We start from the raw sequence: 22,198 nt of genomic DNA, 5'->3' as shown, positions 1-22,198 counted from the left end.
ATAGAGCAGAATTGGCACCAAAATATTAATGCTTATTCTTGGACATTAGTAGTGTATGAATTACGATCCCTCTTTGGCCTTTGTGTACTGTTCAGGTCCTATCATGCAGTGGAGAGAATCCAGCAGATACACTTTTGCATAAAATAATTTGTCTTGTTCTATTCATCCATCATTAATAATAAGGGATTCTGTGGACATTTTGATTTAGTCCTCTGTCAGTCATTAAAGGAGAAAAAACCTATGCAGGGTTTCCAGTGAGGAACAAGTTACTGTTCTCTGGCCCTTCCTTTTCCCAGGAGGAAGGTTTGAAATGTCCTAGGTGATTCTCAACCTTTTTTCTAAAATCAGATTACACTTCATCTAGATGTAGTTACAGTGTTTTGCAGTGACAGTTAACAACACTTTCTCGCCATATGCAAACATACCAAATTTTGTGCTGTAGTATGAGAAATCTAGGTAATGTGCTTGCTTTGTAAAATCTCAAGAACATTAATGTCAGTTACTTGTGAAATGCTTGTAAGAAGTAACATTTATTTGGCTGACTTAATATGATTTACTTACTGTAAATCCTTTTTAATAAAACTACCTCTGCTTTTCCAAATAATTTTGAGGGGTTTATATTAAACTCATATTAGTTTCTTTTTCTTTTTTTTTTCTTTTTTTTTTTTTTTTTTAAACTGGGTATACTACAGTCTTTGCCTTTGTTTTAGGGTAATTTCTGAAATATGTTTGCTAATAACTATTCTTATTTTAGGCTATTAAACAGATGTATGTTCTTATTCTTGGCCTTGATGTCTTGGGTAATCCATTTGGATTCATAAGAGGCTTGTCTGAAGGAGTAGAAGCATTTTTCTATGAACCTTACCAGGTAAAAATCTCTGCTACCTTCTTATGAAATGTAGTACAAGTAGAAAGATATGAATTATATTGAAAATGTGGATATATTAATACCTTTTTTATTTTTAAATTTTGATTTGGAAGTGAAATGAAAGTGCCAGGAAAAAGTTACTGCAAAGCTCAGTGAGATAAAAAAAAAGAGAGTAGTCCATTTAACTTAATTCACGAAAGGCTGTTCCTTACGGTTCTTGTTTTATAATAAATCAGATTTTTTTCCCATTTGCCTTAAAATAAGCAGACTTCAGGGAATTAATTAGTATTCTAAAATAGTCTTTCTCCCACAGGTGCTTTCATGGGCACTTTCACACTTTATCACTCAGCCTCATGCTTTTGTTCTCTTTGTTATATATAAATTCCAATAAAACCGTTATGATTTTAAAATATTTAATGCATACTATTTGAAGCTTAATATATATGCATCTTTTTTTTTCTTAGGGAGCCATCCAGGGTCCTGAAGAATTTATAGAAGGAATGGCACTTGGACTCAAAGCACTAGTAGGGGGAGCTGTTGGTGAGTTCCAGCATTATCATGGTAGTATACTTATAGTAAGCAATACAGGTGAGTATTTGTAAATTGTATTGGCATTGTATTTTATTTTCCAATAGGTGGGTTAGCTGGTGCTGCATCAAGAATCACTGGTGCTATGGCAAAAGGAGTTGCTGCAATAACTATGGATGAGGATTACCAGCAGAAAAGGAGAGAAGCCATGAATAAACAACCCACGGGTCTGAGAGAGGGTATCACTCGTGGTGGAAAAGGATTAGTTTCTGTAAGGAAAAAAAAAATAATAAAAATATTAATGAATTTTATGCAGGCAGGAGTAACAAATGTAGAGGCTGCCATAGTCACCAGAGAGTTGCTACTCTTAATTTTAATTCTGATTTTGCAAATATATTCCCACAATTGAGTAGTGGTTTTAAATGAAAATATACGAGAGTAAAAGAGACAATACGAACTGTGAACAAGGTGCCTCTAACTCTGTTTCCTTGTTGTGAATTTTAGAATTTTCCAGCGTATGTACTTTGAGGTTATTCACCAATGAACTAGCAAGAAAAATGTGAAAAATGAAAAATGTAATCTGAAAGCATGTTTGTAATCTCTCTTATTTCTTTTGCTAGGGTTTTGTGAGTGGCATAACAGGAATAATTACAAAACCAATAAGAGGTGAGTTTCTGATGCATTAACTGTTCATATGATGGTAAATTCTTGATACTTAATTAAACATAAATCTGAGTTATAAAAATTTTCATTGATGTTTTATATTCCTACTGACTTTCAGTTTAAATGTTTACATTAACTTTGTGTGGAGGAGACTATATAGTTGCATATCAAATAAGAGTTGTAATTAAATGGTAATTAAGTTTGTTACAGTTGTAAGAAACTCAGTGTTTTATATTGATTTGCTGCATTTAATCCTTTTAGGAGCTCAGAAAGAAGGAGCAGCTGGTTTTTTCAAAGGTGTTGGAAAAGGCTTAGTGGGAGCAGTTGCTAGGCCTACTGGAGGAATCATAGACATGGCAAGCAGCACATTTCAGGGTATTAAAAAGTAAGTAAAATATGAAGAGTGATTTATGGCAGGAAAGAGATAATAGTAGCAGTAGTACGTTGTGTCTTTGTATCACTTCTGCATCGTTTATGGTTCTATCAACTTTCTCATTAACACAGATGAGCTGGGAAAAAATCTTACATGTATTGGTAATTATGTTATAAATAGGTGGCTTTTAAAAAAATACACAGTTGATAACACTTAAAAACCACAACATCAAATCTCAGATGTTTCTAGCATTACCAAAGAAACTATTTTAAAAGCCTCAGCGATCAAGTCTTCTTCAATTGCTGATATTTTTCCTTTTACCCCAAATATACAGGAATAAAGGACTTAGCAGCTGCATCAAAAGTTACTTTTTATATTACTATGACTGTATGAGATGAGTTCCAAGACTACCAGGTCATGCCAGGATCTGTTCTGATTGTTCAGACTGAGAACTGTTTTGTTCTCAGTCTGCGTATTAATTTCTGTGATAGTCTCATTTTAATAAATGTGTTATAGATTATCTCATTCTGTAATGTGTGCTGAAGTAGGAGAAAATGTATTGAGGGGACATTTAGGAGCTTTGTCTGAATGCATCTTTTTAATGGCTCTGTTCTTCTTAGCAAGCTGGACCAGTTTTGCTACTATAAGATTGCTAGTGTCTTGTTTGCCACTTCTCATTTCTTTAGCGGATGAATGCAAGAAAAAAGTTAGAGCAGAAGTTCGGTATGGTGCAGATGTCTTTAATTTTGAACTTTTGAAGTACAGTACCTAGACACCAATGAAGTAATGCAGGCTTGTGCTGCCCTGTGCCATCTCTCTAAAATAGATTTTGGAGTGAAATCTATTACTGTTTCATAGAATGTCGTCTACTCAATGTCTATTCATATGCGGAAGTACAGCAGTTGCTGTACTAGTACTTGAATTTAACTTGTATGTGAAATAACTTGGACCCTTTGCTAAATATTATAGCTGGTGGAAGTATTGACATGTGCCTTACATTTGCTGCTTTATTGTCAGAGTTGCAGATTCATCAGAAGATGTGGTAAGCTTGCGCCCACCTCGCTTCTTTGGTGAAGATGGAGTTATTAGACCTTACAGATTAAGAGATGGAACTGGAAGTCAAATGTTGCAGGTGAAGAAAATGAAAGATAATTTGATATAAATTCTAACTCATCATGCGTTACATAACTACTTTAAAGAATTGCCCAGTTCTTAAATTCCCTACCGCCCTTTACCTAATAACTCAGTAGTCAAGAAGTTTCATTTAATTTCTTAGGCTTATGACCACTTTGGTGATTTAGGTTTTGTAATACAAAGGAATTCATTATAATCTCTACCAGTATATCTGTAGAGGTTTGTGTAAGATACAGAGTATTTTGAAAGAAGAAAAAGGTTTATATGTGCAATTGAAAAGGTTTGTATTTTATTTTTGATAAACAGTGATGATAATCACAAATACTTTATTCAGTACTGTTATTAATACACATTTTAAACAGTGACTCTTTAATCTCAACTTCATTTAAACAGCATTTTATAAACACAACTAACATAGCTGTATATGTCATACTACAGCCATTGAAAGAACGTAAACAGTTTGAGTACTGTTTGCACGAAGAACATGCTGAGCATCAGTGATTCTTTAATAATTCAGGTGCTGTTTAAGCAAATTTCACTCAGATATCAAAGAGGAAATAATTTCAACTTTTGTGCAGCTTACAAAGTTTCTGGTTTTGTTTTTTTATCTCTGTTAGAGGTAAAGCTGCATTTTAGAAATACTCAAACATAAGAAATAAAGTAATAGTGATTGCATGAATGTAAACAGAATTTTTAAAATACACATTGAAGGATTCATAGTGTGCCAGGGAAATGTTGGAGAAGTCATACAGAAATAACCTTTTTGGAGAAGTAGATAAGGATGAAGTAGCCTTTAGAGATTATTTTTGAACTATTTTGAGAATTGCCACAGCTGGTTGCTTCATGTCAGGTTCCAGTCTGGTTGTTTCTGTTTCTTCTACATTTCAGTAGTGTCTTTTGTGTTGTGGTAGAAGAGGTTTGTCCTATTTGGGGCATTCCAGCTATGTTTACCATATCATTCACTGGTGATCTAGTTCAGCAGACTGAAAGTTCTTTAATAAATCACGTGCCTCTGCCTTTCTTCTAACGAGGTAGCTTTAACCTATGCTCTCCAATTTAAAGTTAGTGTTATAAAGCGTGTTACCTGAACTAGACCATAGTTAGAAGCCACTACTGATAAACAGCATAAATGTATTTCTAATCTTAAACCTCTTTTGGGTAAAAAAATTAATTCCAAAACATCCCCTTTTCTGTTTTAAAGTGTACCACTAAAACAAATGTGAGCAAACGGAACAGAATCAGCTCTTACATGCAAACTTATCTAATGACTTTGCCTTGCTTTTGCTTCTTAAATTGATACGTGTTTGCCTTTTCGGTTTTTTTTTTTTTTTTCTGAGAAACCTTTAAAAAATTCAGCAGTGATACCTAGTTCTAGTTCTCCCCTATGTGGTTGAGTACAGTACCACCACCTTCCATTATCCAACTTAAAAAAGCATAAAGACATTGCCTTGTATAATGCTTGTCATATTTTGTGATGACAGCCATTATTTGAAAGTACCTAAAATTTGGAAAATTGTATGTTTCATGTTAGTCTTCACTACTGATGATTCTAAGGCAGAACTACTCTTGAAGAAATGTTTTGAAAGCTCCAAACAGGATCATAAATTTCCCTGTAGATAGTGAAATCGGAAGATACTGAATTGCATATTTTTTTCCAGACATTTTCTGATGCAGCATGTTTGATGTCTTAATTTTATTTTACCCTCAAGTGTACTAATGTTTCTGTTTCTAGAGATATTTCTATGTTTTGCATGAGACACTGTGTATTACTTTTTCTCAGTATGAAGCAGATTGATAGCGTAATATTTTCTTAGGGGGGTAAAAAAGACCGTTCTCCCCTTTTTGTATAATTTCTATGCATACAGGTCTGGTGACTAGCCCCAGTGCAGTCACTGTGTTGAAGCATTTGCAGTGGATCACTGGATTAGATTTGAATAAAACTTCTTCTAGTGATTTAGAGATTGTACATGCTGATGAAAGGAAATAGGATATAGGTGATCTTGTGTGCTTATATTGTGTCCTAAACTAGGATGTCACTTCAGCATTTCTTTGTTTTCTGGGGTTTTATTTTACATTAATAAATTTGCCAGACAAACTAACCCTTCTAAACTAATACTTCTGCTTTCTTCTTCCTTTACCATGCTTTCAGAAAAGACAGGCCTACAGGGAATGGACTAAGACTCACAATAGTAGTGATGATGATGACAGTTAGGATAATATGGACTGTAACAGATATACATGGCCTTTGTCACATTCTTTTGACCTTTAAATATTAAATGTTGCTGCTATAATTCTCACTGAGAGATTGAGATTGTCTGATATTAATTAAATTCTTATTTTTCAAGCTGTGCAAAAAGAAGATATAAGTGGGGAAATAAAACTGTGTCATCATAAGTGCTAGGCAAAGGAGCAAAGAATATAATAAAAATAGTCTTAAAGATAAAACTTGACATTAGGTGAAAATAGTAATGAATAATATGACAAAATAGTAATACCATGCCTTAGAGTTTATTTCTAGATATGTTTCTATCAAGTGTATTTAACGTTTTTGCATTTTTGTAAGTGTTTGACAGGTTTTATTTATAATTTGCTAGACAGAATGCTTTTAAATGTGTTTAGTAAAACTTTACTGAGTTGTACAGTCATTATTGGTGTTAAAATGCTGTTTATTTGTTTCATATTTCAAAAGTTTCTTGTTTGCTTTTCTTTTTAACAATAAACACATCTAAAGTATATCTAAAATGGATTCATCTGTTCTGTTGCAACATTGTTTCTTGTGTTTCCTGGAACTAGATTATGTAAAAACACTAAATGACCTATAGAAGTATTTATAAGGCAAAGTACACATTTTAAAAGGAACATTTAACATAAACTTTTACTTTTTCATTTATCATTTATTTTACCATAATTTTTTAAATACTTACTTTGTATATCATTTGGAATCCTTAGATGTGTGAAATAACGGTTTATTCAAGTATTTTTGATTGTGAACATAAATTATTTGGTTCTTAAATCAGTATTTTTGTTTTCATAGCAAGAAAAAAAAAGTAAAAATCCACCCCAGAACTAAACCCTAAGTAAAATCATGGACAGCTGAAGAAAATACCAGGACTTTTAGAAGGCTCTGTGTAGTAAAACCTATGTACCATGCAAAAGTATTTAGTTTATTTACCTAGAAATGGGGAAGAAAAACCCACAACACTGAACCACTATAATTCTGTACTGTAAATTCTACAATATAGTTTTACAAGTTACTTCTTTCTTTAAAAATTGTTATAATCTGTATTCAGTGGAATGCTTGCATAGGTTTCGCGTTCTTTTTTGTGGTTTGTTGCTAACTTTAGATTTTTGTGTTGCATTTTAAAGACATCTTTTAATAGACATTTATGTATCAAAAAGTACTGTAGTAAGAATTAATTCTTTTGCCAGCCACTCAAGAATTAGAATTGCTTTAAAGCAGTAAGAGCTTCTGAAATAGTTGCGTATTTACCAAAGGTGATGTCATGTCTTTCATGGTCTTTTGTCTTCCAGTTACAAAAACTCTGAGGGAAGAAATTAAAATCCATAAGAGTGCTTATTGTGGCTCTATGCCTTCAAAAGCTGCTGTACAGTCTAATCTCATGGGCAATGATGAGCCAAGGAATATATGTTTGTAGTATCCCATATAAAAGCGAGGACAAACTCAGCTTGAGAGCTTCTTTTAGGTGAAGCTACTGATGCTTAAGATTGCAACAGCTCATGTATTGCCACATACTTTGTAATACTGTCATCTGAAAAGGATGTCTTGCAGAAGTAGATGAAAGACTGTATTACAGTTTATTACTGCCTGAAACATTGTGGGAAGGATTTTGAGTATTTCAGGTACAAATAGATCTTCAGTATTTCATTGAAGAATGTAGAATTTCTAAAAAAAAAAAAGACATTTCATGCCTAAAAGTTGAAGAAATTGTTAGGTATGACTTTGTGAAAAGGTTCCAGCTGCATTTTGTTAAGTTTACTGGGTTTTGGGAACTTTGAATATGTTACTGACATCTTTTGCCTTTTTGGCTTTTTAGTACAGTTTCTTATTCCTACAAAACTTTGTTTTTCTTCTGTAATGACCTGCCCTACAAGACAATGTATGTCAATTTCATAACAAAACATGATTTTTCCTCATTCTAAAACAGCTTTAGCAAGAAATGTAATAATTTTGTAATCATTTGTAATGTAAGCATTTTATAATAAAAATGTAATACAGTATTTCTATCAAATTTATCTAATTTTTAAACTATTTTAATTTATAGTTCTGTAAGTCATTACAGAATACGGAAGTAAAATTTAGCATGAATGGTAGTACTTCTTGTTCAGGTATCACTAATTCAAGTTCCACTACAACATAACTAAAAATACTTCTTTCTTTACTCAATAGGTTGAAATATTGTAGAATGCTAATTTAAAAAAAGTTTAAAACTTTGGCAGTATAGTTGGAAAATATGCCTTATATACCTTATTTTGTTTCTTCCATGGAGTATAGCCCTATTTTTTAAGTTTCTATGTTAATAAAAAATGTAGTAGTTTCGAACAAGTATTCTATTTGTTTTTGTCTTGAGTCTAGCTTCCTCTGAATGTACATTGGGAAAAGAAATTGTAGGATCACAAAAAGTTGAATCTCTTGGGATATTAGGATTTAATTTCTCTTCAAGTCATAAAACAAAAACTTGTGAAAAGTGTAATAGCTAACTAGCTGAACGAGATGCTCTTTAAGGCACCAAAAATGCAAAAAAAACCCCCAAAAACCAACACCACACCAAAAAAACCTCTCAAAACCCAACCAAACCAAAAAACAATTTAGAGATTATTTTGTTTAGTATTGTAAAGTAACGCATCAAAAAAACACAGACCATCACGTCAAATAACTTTTTTTTTTTTTTTTTTTGTCCCGTCCTCTGCACCCTGACCCCCATCATTTAATGTATCGGGTTTTCCTCTGCTTTTTCGTTGGTGAATTAAATTTGAAGTCCAGTACTGTTGCTGAAAAATCCAGGAGTAAGTGCCATCCTTTCAGCTCAGGATGCCAAGTTTTCTGATGTGAGCTGTAGAACAAATGGATGATTCAGCTGTTCTTGAGTGTTTAGTTTTATGTATGATGGTAATTTTGAATTTACATGTTTCCTCCTTGCTGTGCTGAAGAATTGGCTGTGCTCTTTGTCTTTGGCATTAACTGGTACGTCCCATTTGATCGGGGTTCTTTGGTCTTTTTGTTTTCTCAGGAAGCTCTGTAGACTTCAGTCAGTGCAGAGGGACAATATAGACAGTTTCTGGGATCATTTAATAGACTGTTTATACCTTTGTTGTTGGTCATTTACAGAAGCTATAGACTTGCCAGAAATCACTGGTCTTTGCCCTGCCAGTGAATAAAGCTGAAGGATAGGTTAGTGTCATACTTATGTTTGTAAGTCATTATACTTGCACCATGAAATCTCAGAGAAGTTCTCTGTGTTCCAGCTCAGTGCCTACTCAAAACCAAAATAAATTCAAAACCTTTTTTTCTATTTCTAATTTGCCTTTAAAGTGTAGGAGTTTGTGAGGGCCCTTCTACAGCCTTGTGTAAGGTTGCTGCCCAGCTATGCTTTGGTGGGTGTAAGCTTGTAGAGAAGACTGTCCTTCAAAGCTCTGCTTCAATACACTGTCTTACTGCCTTGGTGTTTAGCCTTCATGATCTTTTTTTGGTCATGAAGTAAGATTCAGATCAGGTGGTAGAATGTCAGAATAGGTTGAAAAAGCCCTTGTTCCTTTGTATTCAAACTTCAGTCTGCCAGGAAGAACACCTGAGGAATGGGAAAAGTGTGTCATACTCTTCCTTTTTCTCCTTCCCTCACCCTGTTCTTGGGCTTGGGTTCAAATCAAAACATAAACATCCATATCATGAACTACTCAAAAACTGAGGTTTCACTTCATAAAATTATAGGGAGAAATTATTTCCAAAGTTCAAAGTAGCTTCACTTTTATTCTACATTGTCCTGACTTGTACCAGCCATCCATTCATACATGCTATTGAGTTTGCTGCTCCCTTATTTGAGTCACAGCTGTCACTCTTCATCTTCCTTTGGAAAACCTGTTGTGTCTAGGTTAAAGGAAAGAGCAGGATCCTTACCACTTAAATGTGCAACATTTGGGTATTATTACATAGCTATTGCCCATCCCCAAATAGAAGACATGTATATATCACAGGAAGCTGGTTGAGACTAACACCAGTTGTTTCAGAAGAACATGGAAACTTGTGAGATTCGGTTGCATTGTAGATTTTTTGTGATTGAAGCATAAATGCTTATATATGGTGGAAAAGCAAGTAAAAACTACCAGCATCCTAGGCAAAGCATACACCAGCTTGTTTTCTGACAGAGAATGCAGAAAAGAAAATTGGAATATTTTTCCATTTCACTGCTGGTACAGTAATCACTTCAGATGCTACAAATGAAAGAACTTTGGTTGTATTGGCAGGCAACACAAAGAACTTCCAGATGTGGACACCATAATGAAAGTGTAGATGAATATGGCTTCTCCATTCAGCTCATCAAATAAATTCTCTTGGTATTCAGATCAAAAATTTACCAAGATAATTCTGCCAGTCAGCATAGGCAAATTATATTTGTGTTGTGAAGTAGAAACTTTGTTCTGAAAGAAAGCAGATGTCCTCGGTTTTACTCTGTTGCATCCTGAGGCCTTGGATTGAAATCTTAACTTTGACCTCAAATTTCTGTTGACTTTAACAAAACCATGTTGATTTCAGAGCTGATGTTCAGCATGGCTGAATGGAATCTTAAATTCAGGCACTTGCACATCATGGACAAAAGCTTTATTTTTGTAGAATGGCATTGCACATTAGGATAGCTGGAATGAGGGAGCAGGCAATAAAGGATTGATGTTAGTTCTTATTAATAAAGGATGAGGAGAGAATTCTACATGGCAGCAAAAGAAATGTTTTACAGTAACTTTTTTAACACTCTTCCCATTTTTTTCCCCACATACATTCAAGCTAGATCTAAGTGGCTTGGGTACTGGTTAGAATTATTAAATCTTTGTGAGGGGAAGATTGGATATGTAGTTACACCATATTACACCAGGTTAACCTCCTGGAAGTAGTGGTTCTGCAGGTGTTGAAGAAGTCACCGTATGAGCTGAAAGATACATTCAGTATTGGAGTTTCTAGCAACAGCAATAGATTGCCTTCTGAAGTCATACGTTTGGACAGTAATTGGTTCATAGGGAAATACATTGGCAGTCTAAAATCCCATTGAACACTAAGTTAAAATGTGGGTATAACAAATCTCCTACTCTTCTCTCTTGTTCAGATTAAGTAGTAACAGCCTTCACAGTGTTTCTTTTACATGCTGTTTCAGTTGGGTTGAAGAGCATCAAACATTCAGACTTTTTGTATCATATGTACTAGTAATATTTCTTAGAACTATAATCAGAAGGATGATAGGTTTTTAATTTTGTCTCCACTGCTTACACTCTGCTCTGCTTCATTTCTAACTTTGTCAAAGGCCTCTGTGCTTGCTTCTCAATAAACTAGGAGCATGTAGTGTAACTGGAATCTTTCCAAATGCAGAGATGGCACTTTTAAGACACTGAGCATATCTGCATATCCATCTCTGCACAAATGATCACATCTGCCGTTAGATTATTGCAGTGACATCTAGGAATTTGTACTACAGGTAAGAATAATTAGCAAAGGAGGGGATTTGTGCTTGGAATACTTCACTCCAGCAGCTGTAAAACATGTCTTTTTTTCAATAGATGCATGCCATTCCATCTCTAGTCAATGAACTATAGCATATACTAAAGCAATCAGGTTATTAAACCTTTTTTAATTTGAAATACAGAAGTTGTGTTTTAAGAAAACAAATGCTAATTTTTACAGTGGTGGAACTAATATTGAAACAATGATTGATCAATATTAACTTTCATAGTTTTACATTACCAGACAGTGGTCCAAGTTGCTATCTTTCTCCAAACAATTAATATTTAAATACTTACAATTCTACAAACGTATTTATGCATCTATATTGAGGGATCAATTATATATCCTTTTATGTTAGAATTCTTTAAGACATTTTAGTAGCAGAGGGCAGTAGTGATCTTGCTTTAAGAACTATTAGCAGTAAATTGATGTATACCTCTGTTACATATTTCCTAATGAATAGGTGCAAGCCTCGTGCTAAAAGGGATGAAGGTTGTAGGTGAAGGGTAGAAAAACCTAAAGGCAGAAAATGTAGAAGTTGTTACTGCTCAGCATTGGCAGAGATCCAAATGTTATTTTTGCAAATGGACTGTGTAGCATTTTCCTGTGCTTTATTTCTCAATTAACATCTGTTCTCTACAAAACTATAGAATGCAGATAACTTGAGTCCATGATCTTTGACTCCTAGCTAACAATGAGGAGTAGTTAGCTCAGCACATACCACGTGCTAACAATATTTTTGGGTTGCACAAATCACTTGTGAATCTCAGTAGAACAAAATACTTTTTGTGCTATTTGGTGGAGATTGAAATATTTTTTTTTTTAGGATTGCAACCTGTGTGATAGTGAAGTATACTTTAGTTCCATAATAATTTTTGTAGTTCTCAATTATCAGTAAAGTGAGTAAGTTACAGTGGGGTGATGTGACTTGTTGAAAATTAACTAGCAAGCTAATGAAGAGACAGAAAGAGATAACCCTGCTCTCTTAAATCCCATTTAATGAGGGTTAATGTTTGGATTGAGAGCCTCACCTCAGTGCTGTGCAAAGTGTAAGAAAGTTAACTTCTTCGATGAAGAAGAAAGACTAAGACATCCTCTCCATCCTAATGAGGTTATATTGCTAAATGCATCTCCCTTATAACTCTTTCTAATAGAAGAGAGATATTGGTTATACTTCGTTATATATGTGTTTGGACAGTAAGAGAAATTGCTGTCATTGTCACAGAATCTTGCAGATGGAATGCAATGATGTGTATTTGTTACCTCTACCGAACCACCCTTGCTCTTTCCACTCACATTATTTCTGTAAGTTCCTGTCAGCCTTTTCCTTTTCACTGTCTTTCTTGCTAGGCCACCAACACTGAAAGTCCATCAGGATGTAGAACGAGACCAGTAACCTGGTACCTGGGTCAGTTATCATATCCGTGCTGTCTGTCCATACAGCCACCTCTGTCTTCTAAGCATCCAGTGTGTTGTGTGCTAGAACGCTGTGGAGGCTACCTCGAGAGAGGATTTTTTTGGTTCTTTGGTTATGAAGTAGGAGTTTGGACCTAAATACAAGAGGCAGGAAGAGAGCAAAATCAGAGGCATTGCAATCCCTAGACAAAGCTTGAATAAGGAGTTTCCAAAACCAAAACAATCTAATCTCTGTTTTCCAAACCCTTAATTCCTCATTTCTTATGCCATTCTTGCAGTATTCATCCTGCCTGTGACTCTAGGTCTTGCAGAACTAAATTCAAGCAGTGACTTACGTAAGTAGGCGTATGATCAATAGCTGTGATTGTGCAGGCCAGCAGAACTGGGAAGAGAGAAATAATGTGAATTTCCTGAGAGCTTTTCCAGAAAGCTGCCTTTTGGGAACTTGGTACTCAAATGTTCTTGCATTCTAGTCACTAAAGAATCAGCAGCTTTGAGGGAAGGCATAATTTAGAAAAATTGTTTGGGCAAGTGGAGTTACCCATGTGGCCAAATTTGAAGTTGTAGGGTAAGCCTAAATAAATGTCTGTATTATTTTACAGTGGTGATGAATACTCATTTAATGGTTTTTTGATTTTAACTGCACTGAGAACTAATCTACAGTGATTTTAAACATTGGCGTACATATCTGAAGCAGTATGTTTGTAGTTAAGGGTTTGTTGAATCATACTGGTTTATACTAACCTATCTTTGCTTCCACTTTGTAACACATGGGAAGTATGCAAGCAGTCATGTTGCTATTCTCAACTAAAATGCAGCAGTCCTAATTTGATCACTAATTTAATCACCTGTTGCTCAGAAAGTCAGGAATCCAGTGGTTGCCAAGTCATGTCTTAAAAGCCTCTGTTTTTAAAAATTACTCATCTGCTCTCATCAATATTTAAAATTTATTGGCCATAAAAGAATATTCTGTTAAAAATATTCACAGCAATTGTAGGTAAAGATTAAGTAAGTTTGAGGGACACAAAAGAATATGAAGAAATGCTAAACATTACTTCAAGTGGTGCATTTTTAAGTCTGTCTACATGATGGTGGGTTTTTGTATACAGTTAAGTACAGATTTATTCCCAGAGTTAATTACTGTAATGTATTGGACATCACTTGACATAAATTAGGAAATGAATCCTTATTTCTTTTATTGTCTCAGAACTGCATTAGTTGGCAGAAGTTTGGTGTGTACTAAAAATATGTAGAAAATAGTCCTGAGAAATGTTTTGAGAGATTATATTGTTCCTTGCCAGTTCTGGTTAGCATTGATTTCTGTTTGCATAGCTGCATTAACAGCGACTGAATAATGCTATGTAATTATGAACGTTAGCTGTCACAGACTTGCTAGACATATTCTGGCCTTATGAAAGTAGCCTTTTATTTGTGTGCTATGTGCTTTGTTATAACATACTTTTGCAGGATAAATAAATTTTAAGCACAGAACTAGTACATGAATTTATACTAGCTTATTCAAAACTATAAAACTTCAATCTCTTTTAGAAAATTGAAAATGGAAGATTTGCAAAACTCAGATATATTGCACATGCTATGGTCAACAGTACAGATCTGTTAATGGTAACAAAAAGGTAAACAGTTTTGACTCAATAATAACTACTTAAAACTACCATCAAAATGTACATGCCTTGATAACTGATCGGTAACTGCACTGTCCTTGAATATGTAGATAAAATAGTGGGGAAGGCATGCTTACTGTGCTGTTAATAATCTTGTTCAACAGCAGGGTTGTTCAGCACAAGAGTGTTTAGTGTCATAGTAATTTATCTAAGGAGAGAAAGGGAATGCTGGTTTTATGATTTCTTTAATGAGAAGGTTTTCTTATAAGTCTGGTTAGGCTGAATGTTAATCAATGGAACTGTGGGATTCACTTAAATTAGCATATTGAAGGAAAAAAGGGTAATATAGGAACAAAGTAAGTAGAGTATCAGACATACTAAAATAAAAAGTTTCTACGACTTGTAAAAATACAGCTAGAAGTAGTGTTATGGTTTTGCTATGAAACAGTATTTTAAATAAGTTAGAGGAATGTTCAAATTCACTTTTGAAAAGTATGCTGTATGGTTATGTATCATTAGATGAGTACTATTTTGTAACAATGACTTCATTAGAGCTAGGATAACTTTGTAACTTATTAGTATTTTTACATTAATTTTTAAACTATAAATTTTATTTTCTGGTGCCTAGTGGTGTGTTGTTTGTGACAAAAGGGACATTTGGACAGCTGACATGTGAATGGCAATACACTTACGATGAATTTACCAAAGAACCGTTCATTGTCGATGGCAGAAGATTACGCATTGAAGCCAAGGTATGTTAACCTACGTTTCATTTTCTTTTTGTGTTACTGTTTGTAAGATTGCACTTTGAATTCCTGAGCACTCCTTTGAATTCTTGATCTCTCTTCTAGTGAAGATGCACTCAGAGAAGGGAGTTGGTATGGCAAACTCCTCAGATAACTAGCTTCTGACTGTTCTAAGGAGAATGGGAACATGATGTTTGAAGATGAAATGATTCCTTGAGCCCTGGGCATTTTCTGTTGGTGTGCACTAGTTTGTGGTGTATTCATAGACTGGAAAATGGTGGTACAACAAAACTCTCAAAGATTGCAGAGTATTTCTATTCTGCACAATGGAATTATGCCAATATGTGGACTTCTACCTTGCTGCAATCCCAAAGATTCAGATATATCAGAGCAATGATTTGCATGTGCTGTGCTTCAAGGATTTTTTTTTTATTTACTTGTAATCAAATCCTTCAAAAATATAAGTGTATTAATATCTTCATGAAAAATATAATTACATATGCTTATTCCTTCCAATGCAAGTTGTAGAATGTTGCTCTCAGTTGCATTTTTTTCCTTTAAAAAAAAAATTGCCAAACCTTCTTTCCCTAGTAAACTGGCAAAGGACATAAGGAGCAAGATGACCACTGATGACTAAGTGTATTTACAGAGGCAAAGTTCCTTAAAAAAAAAAGTATCTTAAATTCTTGTTGAGATGGTAATTGGATTTAATTTAAATCAATAAATTTACCTGCCAGTGGCTTGATTTTTCTGTTTTTAATAAGCTTTATGTGTGTAATTACACATATTGGTTGTCAGGACAGTCTTGACAGTGTACAAAGTCATTCCGTTTTTCACTCAGATTATTTGTTTCTATTGCAGAGAGCATGAAAGGCAGAGCCCTATTGGTTTGGAATCCTCCAAACTGGATTTCTGACTGCAAGTGAACTTTTACAGGATGAAATAATTCTTAGAGTTTCTGCCATTTCAGGCAATGCTGAATAACATATCCATCTTTATCCCCACACAGCAGTCATTTCAGAGTCCATTCACATGTCTGCAGTATGCTCTTTACTGAAATCTATGGTTGAAAACTGTATTTTGCAAATCACTGCTTATGTTCTGTTTCTGAAGTCTCAGTTGCTTTTTTCACTACTTAAGACCACAACTTGCAACTCAGTATGGGTGGAATGTCCACCCAGGTAATAACTTTAAGAAGAATGAAAAATTACAATCTTGGGGAGTACTGGATTTTGTTACCCTACATACTCCATTATCTGCCTTCCATTCCTACACACTTCTATAGTCCAGTCTCCAGGGTCTCTATGGTAAAAAGGGAAGTCTGTTACTGCTGGAGTTCCAGCACACTCCACTGTGCTTTCATGCAGAAAAGGAAGTTTCTCAGGGGTGTGTGCATGCGATGTGAACATACTCAGATTAGTGTAACGGGTACACGTGGCTGGCTGAACAATATAGCTGCCTTAATGGTAAATAATTTCTTAGTCATAAGGTTTGAAGATACTAACTTCAGTTTTGAATTGCTATTCCTTTAGGAACGAGTTAAGTCTGTGTTCCACGCCAAAGAATTTGGAAAAATTATTAATTTTAAAAGTCCAGAGGATGCCAAGGTAACATGAAAATACTATTACAATTATACTGTGTTAAATTTGGCTTAAAGTGAAACGGGTATATCCTTAACCCAAAACTACTATGTATATTTAAAATTCATTGTTTCCACATAGTCATTACACAGATGGAAATGACAATGATGCATTCAGTACTGAATTTCAAAAATACTCAATTCCAATACCAAGCTTTTCCTTACATGAATCTTTGGAATTCTGTCAAAAGGGTGATTTAACAGTACTGCTAACAAAACCTAAATGATCAAGAATGTGAATTAAAATAGCATGTTTTAATAGAACAAACAGTGGTTGTAAACTACACCTAGTTTTATTCCAGGGGGATGGGAGGGGATGTCATTCCTTCATTCCTCAAAATACAGTTTTGATTGAAGAATGCAGAAAAGCCGTAATAGAAACACAAAGGGTATATATGGCACTATTACTACTATTATACACAGACTGTGGATGATCTCTTCATTTTCTCATCACTAGTTTTGACTACAACAGAGGGTAGGAGTGGTTCTGGTCTGCTGCCAGAACTGAGGTAGCTGGATTGTGCGGTTTTTTCATTGTAAATTGAAAACAAAAAAAATTGCCTTGTTTTTATTAGTGTAGCTGATTATTTTCACAACAATAAACTAGTCTTGTATATTTTCACACCAGTGGGGTATGTTATGCTGGGATCATGCTTTGAAACAGTGTGCAGATGTTATATCCTCTCATTAGTTTAAGTTGCTTTTGCATCTTGTCATCAGTTTAAGTTGCTTTTGCCTTTATGAGGGTGGTTCCTATCCACAGCTGAATGAAAACATTTTAATCTAACCTCAAAGAGTATTACAAATACTGTCAAGGTATTTGAGGACCCCATGCTGAATTTGACTTTGCTGTAGTCTTTGGAGATACTGAGCTCTTTTTTTTTTTTTTTTTTTTCTTTCTTTTCTTTTTGGCTGGGGTGGGGCAGGGGCAGCATTGAGGTCCAGTAGTCTGTGTGGAAGGGAATCACATCTATGCCCCAGCTAAATTGGGAACAATTCCAAAAACCAAATTAGTGCATTGTGTTATGTGTGCCGTAAGTCTTAAGTGAGGAAAAGAAAGCTGAAAAGTTGTGTGCGCTTTTCACAAAAATGTTGGTTTGCATATTTTCCTAGAAGGTCTGTGGACCTCACAAAACCAACAGGAATGCAAATACAAGGGGAAAGTTCACTATCAGACAGGTTTGGTAAGGAATGTGGTTTTATATTTGAGAAGGAAGACTTCTCTAGGAGGTTCATTCATAGGAAGGTTCATGCAAAAATTGCCATCAGGGCCTTAGGGTCTATCCTACAGAAAGTAAGTCCCTGAGAGTCGCATCCGGGCTGTTCAGCCTATATCTCACTTTTGCAAATGTGACACTTGTGCTTGTTTATATAGGAGATGACACTGAGGCAAGTGTTTTAGGAACAGTAAAAATGAGACTTGCACCCTTTATGGTAAAAAGGATATGAGGTCATTTCAGTGATGCTGCTTCATGAACATGTGTCAGTCCAGTCGCCGCTATGGAGTTGGCTGTCTGTGAGAAGTGCCATATTCTGATGTGAACAGTAGTTTCTTTAACAGCCAGTTCTTCTTCCATACCTTCAGCATCCTGATAAGCAGAAGCTCTGTTTCCTTAAGGGACTAAGCTTGTGATGGGGAGGAGTGGGTCCTAAAGATCTGTAACATAGATCCTGATCCAGTAACAATCAGATTTTTAATAATCCACTTATCTTCCTTGAAAACATTATGCAGCTTTCTCATGGCAATCCCTTTGTGTAATTCATCTCCTACCCTGGATTTCAATGTCACTGCACCCCTCTCCCTTTTTTTAGACTCTTGGGAAACTAATTTCCCTTTCCTGTTCAGTAAACATGTGAATTTGAAATTCCTGAAAAGAAACAGAATATAGTTAAAGAAAGCTTCTTTCTAAATACCTGTATTATCACATTGCTGCAACCTGTTCTTGTCCTCTGTCTTTTGTTGTACTTGCTTCTCTGTTGTCATCTGTGATTTGTCTAGAGTGGGTGAAATGATGTAATTTGTTTTTTAAAATGTTATTCATTGAAATACAGACCAGAAAACTGAAATGTAAACCTGGCCTGTTTAACTAGTTGTGTTACTCAATGTCAGATGTTGGTACTTAAATGCCTCCATTTTCATGTGAGAAAACCAGGGGTTTGTAACCTACAGTAGACTTTGGGCACTGTATTAAAACTGAGTAAGGAAGACAGCAGATACTGAGGTGTCTGGCCAACCCAATCTAATTTTCAGCTGCTTTATATGGTTTTTACCAAGGAAACACTTTTTTTTTTTTTCCTTTTCCTTCACACAGTGGATCCTTTCTAAACTGGAAGAAGTGAGAGAGAATCAGCCAAAATTGTAATGAGAGGAGGAGCACCAAGATACGAAGAGCAATGAACAGCTGCCTTTCAATTCCTCTTTAACAAGCAGAGCTAATTGAGTATCTGCAACAAACGTAAACACAGGAAAGAAGGAAGATTTATGAAATCATTCATTATAGTCACAACAGTCTATGGCTATATTACAGAAATAGATGACATTAAATTAGAAAAACATATTTAGTGATCAAAAAAATTTTGCCAAGTTCTGGCTTGTTGTGTTTGGTTTTTTTTAATATAAGAGTGCCAGATTTCATTTTTTATAAATGAAGTGTAAAATTAATTTGTTCTGCCATTACATTTGATACTGAAATTGAACTCTGGAGTAATTCTTCCGATGCTATTCAGTGCAAATTTTTCAGTTTTGATTTGATTCTGAAAAGCAATACTTAGTATCTTAGTTTTCATATGACTTGAGGCTGTGTTGAAATTCAAGTTTATCAAGGGAAATGTTAATTTAGTAATCACTAGTCTTACAACTCAAATTCTTTAGTAGTAGGCTACTGACCAGAGATGTCTAATTTAGAAGATCACAGGAGTGGCTGCTGAGTTAACAATATTACTTTCTTTTTATAAATGAACGGACCAGGTGATGACAAATTTACAATAAAATATCACTTTTAGTGTAAACTTTTTTATATTCTACTCAAGGAAACATTGCAGCACCTCTATCAATATTCACAGAAAATACGAGTTTACAAAAACCTATAATGGGGAGAATTAATATATCTCTGCACTAAAAATATTCATTAAAGCCTATTATTTTAAATAAGTTATTAGTAGTCTTGCAACTCAAGAAGGAGTCTATGGGGTTATAAGTGTACTGTTGCATACCAAAAATCAATGCCTTGGATTACATAGTATTGTGTGCTAAGCAAGTGACCAATAAAGTAAAATTTATATTAAATAATAAATATAATATTTCACAGTTGCTTTTATCAACTTTTCTTACCCAATGAAACTTTTTTGTTTCACACCCAGACAACAGAACTTTAATAGGGAGAGCCTGAATGTGTGTGATTCTGCTTATTTCACAGATGTGGTAGTCATAGTGTTGTTGAGTGGTAGTTGACACAAACAGTAAGGAAACAGTACAGATTTACATGAAGGTTTCCATAAATTCCCATATCAAAGTCTTCAGAGTATCTGGTACGTATAGTAAGTACCTGCTGCCAAAATACTGTTTCCAAACGATGGTTTGGAGTATTTATAGCTACAGGTTATAATTCTGACGTTCTGGTGATGCTTGAGATATTAAAATTGACACATTATTGTAAAATCTAAATTACTTGCATGCTAACCTACAATTGCAGTTCTTTAATTTACTGTAAGTCTTGCCTTTGGTGTTAAGTAACAATTTAGCGGGTTACAAAATACATGTAATCTTGTAATTTTTCCCGTGAATTCTAAACTGAATCAACAGATTATAAGACAATTCCAAACTATGACAATGACTATGTTACTTTACTTGTTTGTACACCAAGCACATACCAAGAGTATTAACTCAGGTTATAATCATGCCAAACTAATACAATACCTTGCCTTTGATAAGTAGTGTTATTAGGTGCACTGAGAACCACTGTGTATCTGTAATTTGTTTTTCATCTACGCTTTTCATCTTAGGCATGATAGTTTAGTTAATAGCTTCATCATGATCTTGATTCTTGATTACGGTGTTGTCTCTTTTTCTCTCTATCCCCAGTATTTACTGAGTATCTGCAGCAACTTTCACTTCTAGTACCTCTTGCAAGTACTTTGTACATTCCCATTTGTGTAGTTTTTCCATTTACCCTCTTCTAAGTATTTTCTCTTCAGAGAGCCTCTATTTCAGTTATCTCCAGTTCTTAACTTTCTTACATTTATTTTGCCAACAAACTCCTGATTCTCAAATCTCAGCTGGCTCTTAACATTAATGGTTAAATTGCTCAAATATTATTGAAGTGCAGAATTTATTTTAAAAGTACATATCTGTGGTTAAGTTCATGTTTTGGAAAACTTAATTCCCCCAAAATTGCATTTTTCCTATAGAGTATAAAATATTTTGATCTTTTGTGCTAACTAAAAGCCTTAACACAAGAACTAAACCACTGGAAGTGTTAAAAAGTCAACATGGGACCTTTCCCCCACCTCCCTCATCTCCACTTGCAGTGACAACATGATTTTCTGTAGTTCTCTTTTTCTAAATCATTAAATTGTGTCTTTTTCCTTCTTTTTTTTTTTCCCTTTCCTTACACATCCTCCATAGACTCATGAATGAATTTTGCCTTTTCTTGGCAAACACCAGTTCTCTCTGTTTTAACTATATATTAGCCTGAGGAGAAAGTTGTTCAGACCTATGCCATTGTGTAGTTTTCTGGATTATTGCAAGCTGTTTGAGATATCCACTGCTATGCCTCATTCCTTATGGCAATGTGCATATTTTTTCAGGAAGGCAGAATAGATACATTAATTTATTAAAAATACATATGCAATTAGACAAGGGGATCTCAATAAAAATAAAAATGTAGGCGTTTAGGTCTGCCCACTGTGGTGTTTGAAAGTGTACCATGGCCTTTACTGAAGTACTGAAGAACAACTCTTCTAGATGACTGTTACCTAAACTTACTACCTTTGAAAAATGTCATTTGAGTGCTTAGTAGTAGTTTAATGGTTAGAATTACGTCTAAGAAATCAGTGACAAACCAAACATGGAATCAAAGATGCCAGACACATTACTAAAACATTTGTAAGTCTTAACTGTTTGCACCTCTTTTTGTTCAGCTGCATGGAATGGCTGTTTTCGTTTCTGAACTCTTCCCCCTTCCTTACCTCTTCGCCTTGAATAAAATGAAACTGAATGTTACTGGACTGAAATCTGATTATTACTTGTTTTATTTATATACTGCTTTAATTAACAGGTAATACCATTAACCAGAATTTCATAGGTAGAAATTGACAAATAAATCAAATCCTGACTCTGAGAACGCACGGTCGAGCTTATGTTGCAGCCATCTCAGTGAAAGCAGAATACCGACTTTAGTCTTTACCTTTGGTTTATTATATGGGCAAGTTAATAACTGGATTAACATGTGTAAGCTCCCTTTAAAGTATTTTTTTTTTTTTCTGTT

At 34.6% G+C, this 22,198-nt stretch overlaps 1 protein-coding gene across 5 annotated transcripts in view; it reads left to right on the top strand.

The window, feature by feature from the left end:
* Positions 1–21,933, top strand: part of VPS13A (vacuolar protein sorting 13 homolog A) — a 112,561-nt gene extending 90,628 nt beyond the window's left edge. For 2 of the 5 annotated variants that reach the window (XM_040579143.1, XM_040579142.1), the window contains 10 exons: positions 755–868; positions 1,333–1,408; positions 1,504–1,667; positions 2,017–2,062; positions 2,321–2,444; positions 3,450–3,564; positions 14,254–14,339; positions 14,956–15,079; positions 16,606–16,680; positions 19,025–21,933. In XM_040579143.1, the coding sequence (XP_040435077.1) occupies positions 755–868; positions 1,333–1,408; positions 1,504–1,667; positions 2,017–2,062; positions 2,321–2,444; positions 3,450–3,564; positions 14,254–14,339; positions 14,956–15,079; positions 16,606–16,680; positions 19,025–19,075 (975 nt within the window). In that variant the 3' untranslated portion in view covers positions 19,076–21,933. Of the gene's footprint in view, positions 1–754; positions 869–1,332; positions 1,409–1,503; positions 1,668–2,016; positions 2,063–2,320; positions 2,445–3,449; positions 3,565–5,715; positions 6,302–6,600; positions 7,806–14,253; positions 14,340–14,955; positions 15,080–16,605; positions 16,681–19,024 lie in introns of those variants that run through there. The other 3 variants (XM_040579147.1, XM_040579144.1, XM_040579146.1) reach the window with 2 other exon arrangements.
* Positions 21,934–22,198: the final 265 nt, after the last annotated feature.

Source organism: Falco naumanni, chromosome Z (genome assembly GCF_017639655.2).
Source record: "Falco naumanni isolate bFalNau1 chromosome Z, bFalNau1.pat, whole genome shotgun sequence".
Lineage (NCBI taxonomy): Eukaryota > Metazoa > Chordata > Aves > Falconiformes > Falconidae > Falco > Falco naumanni.
This window is presented reverse-complemented; position numbering and strand designations above follow the sequence as displayed.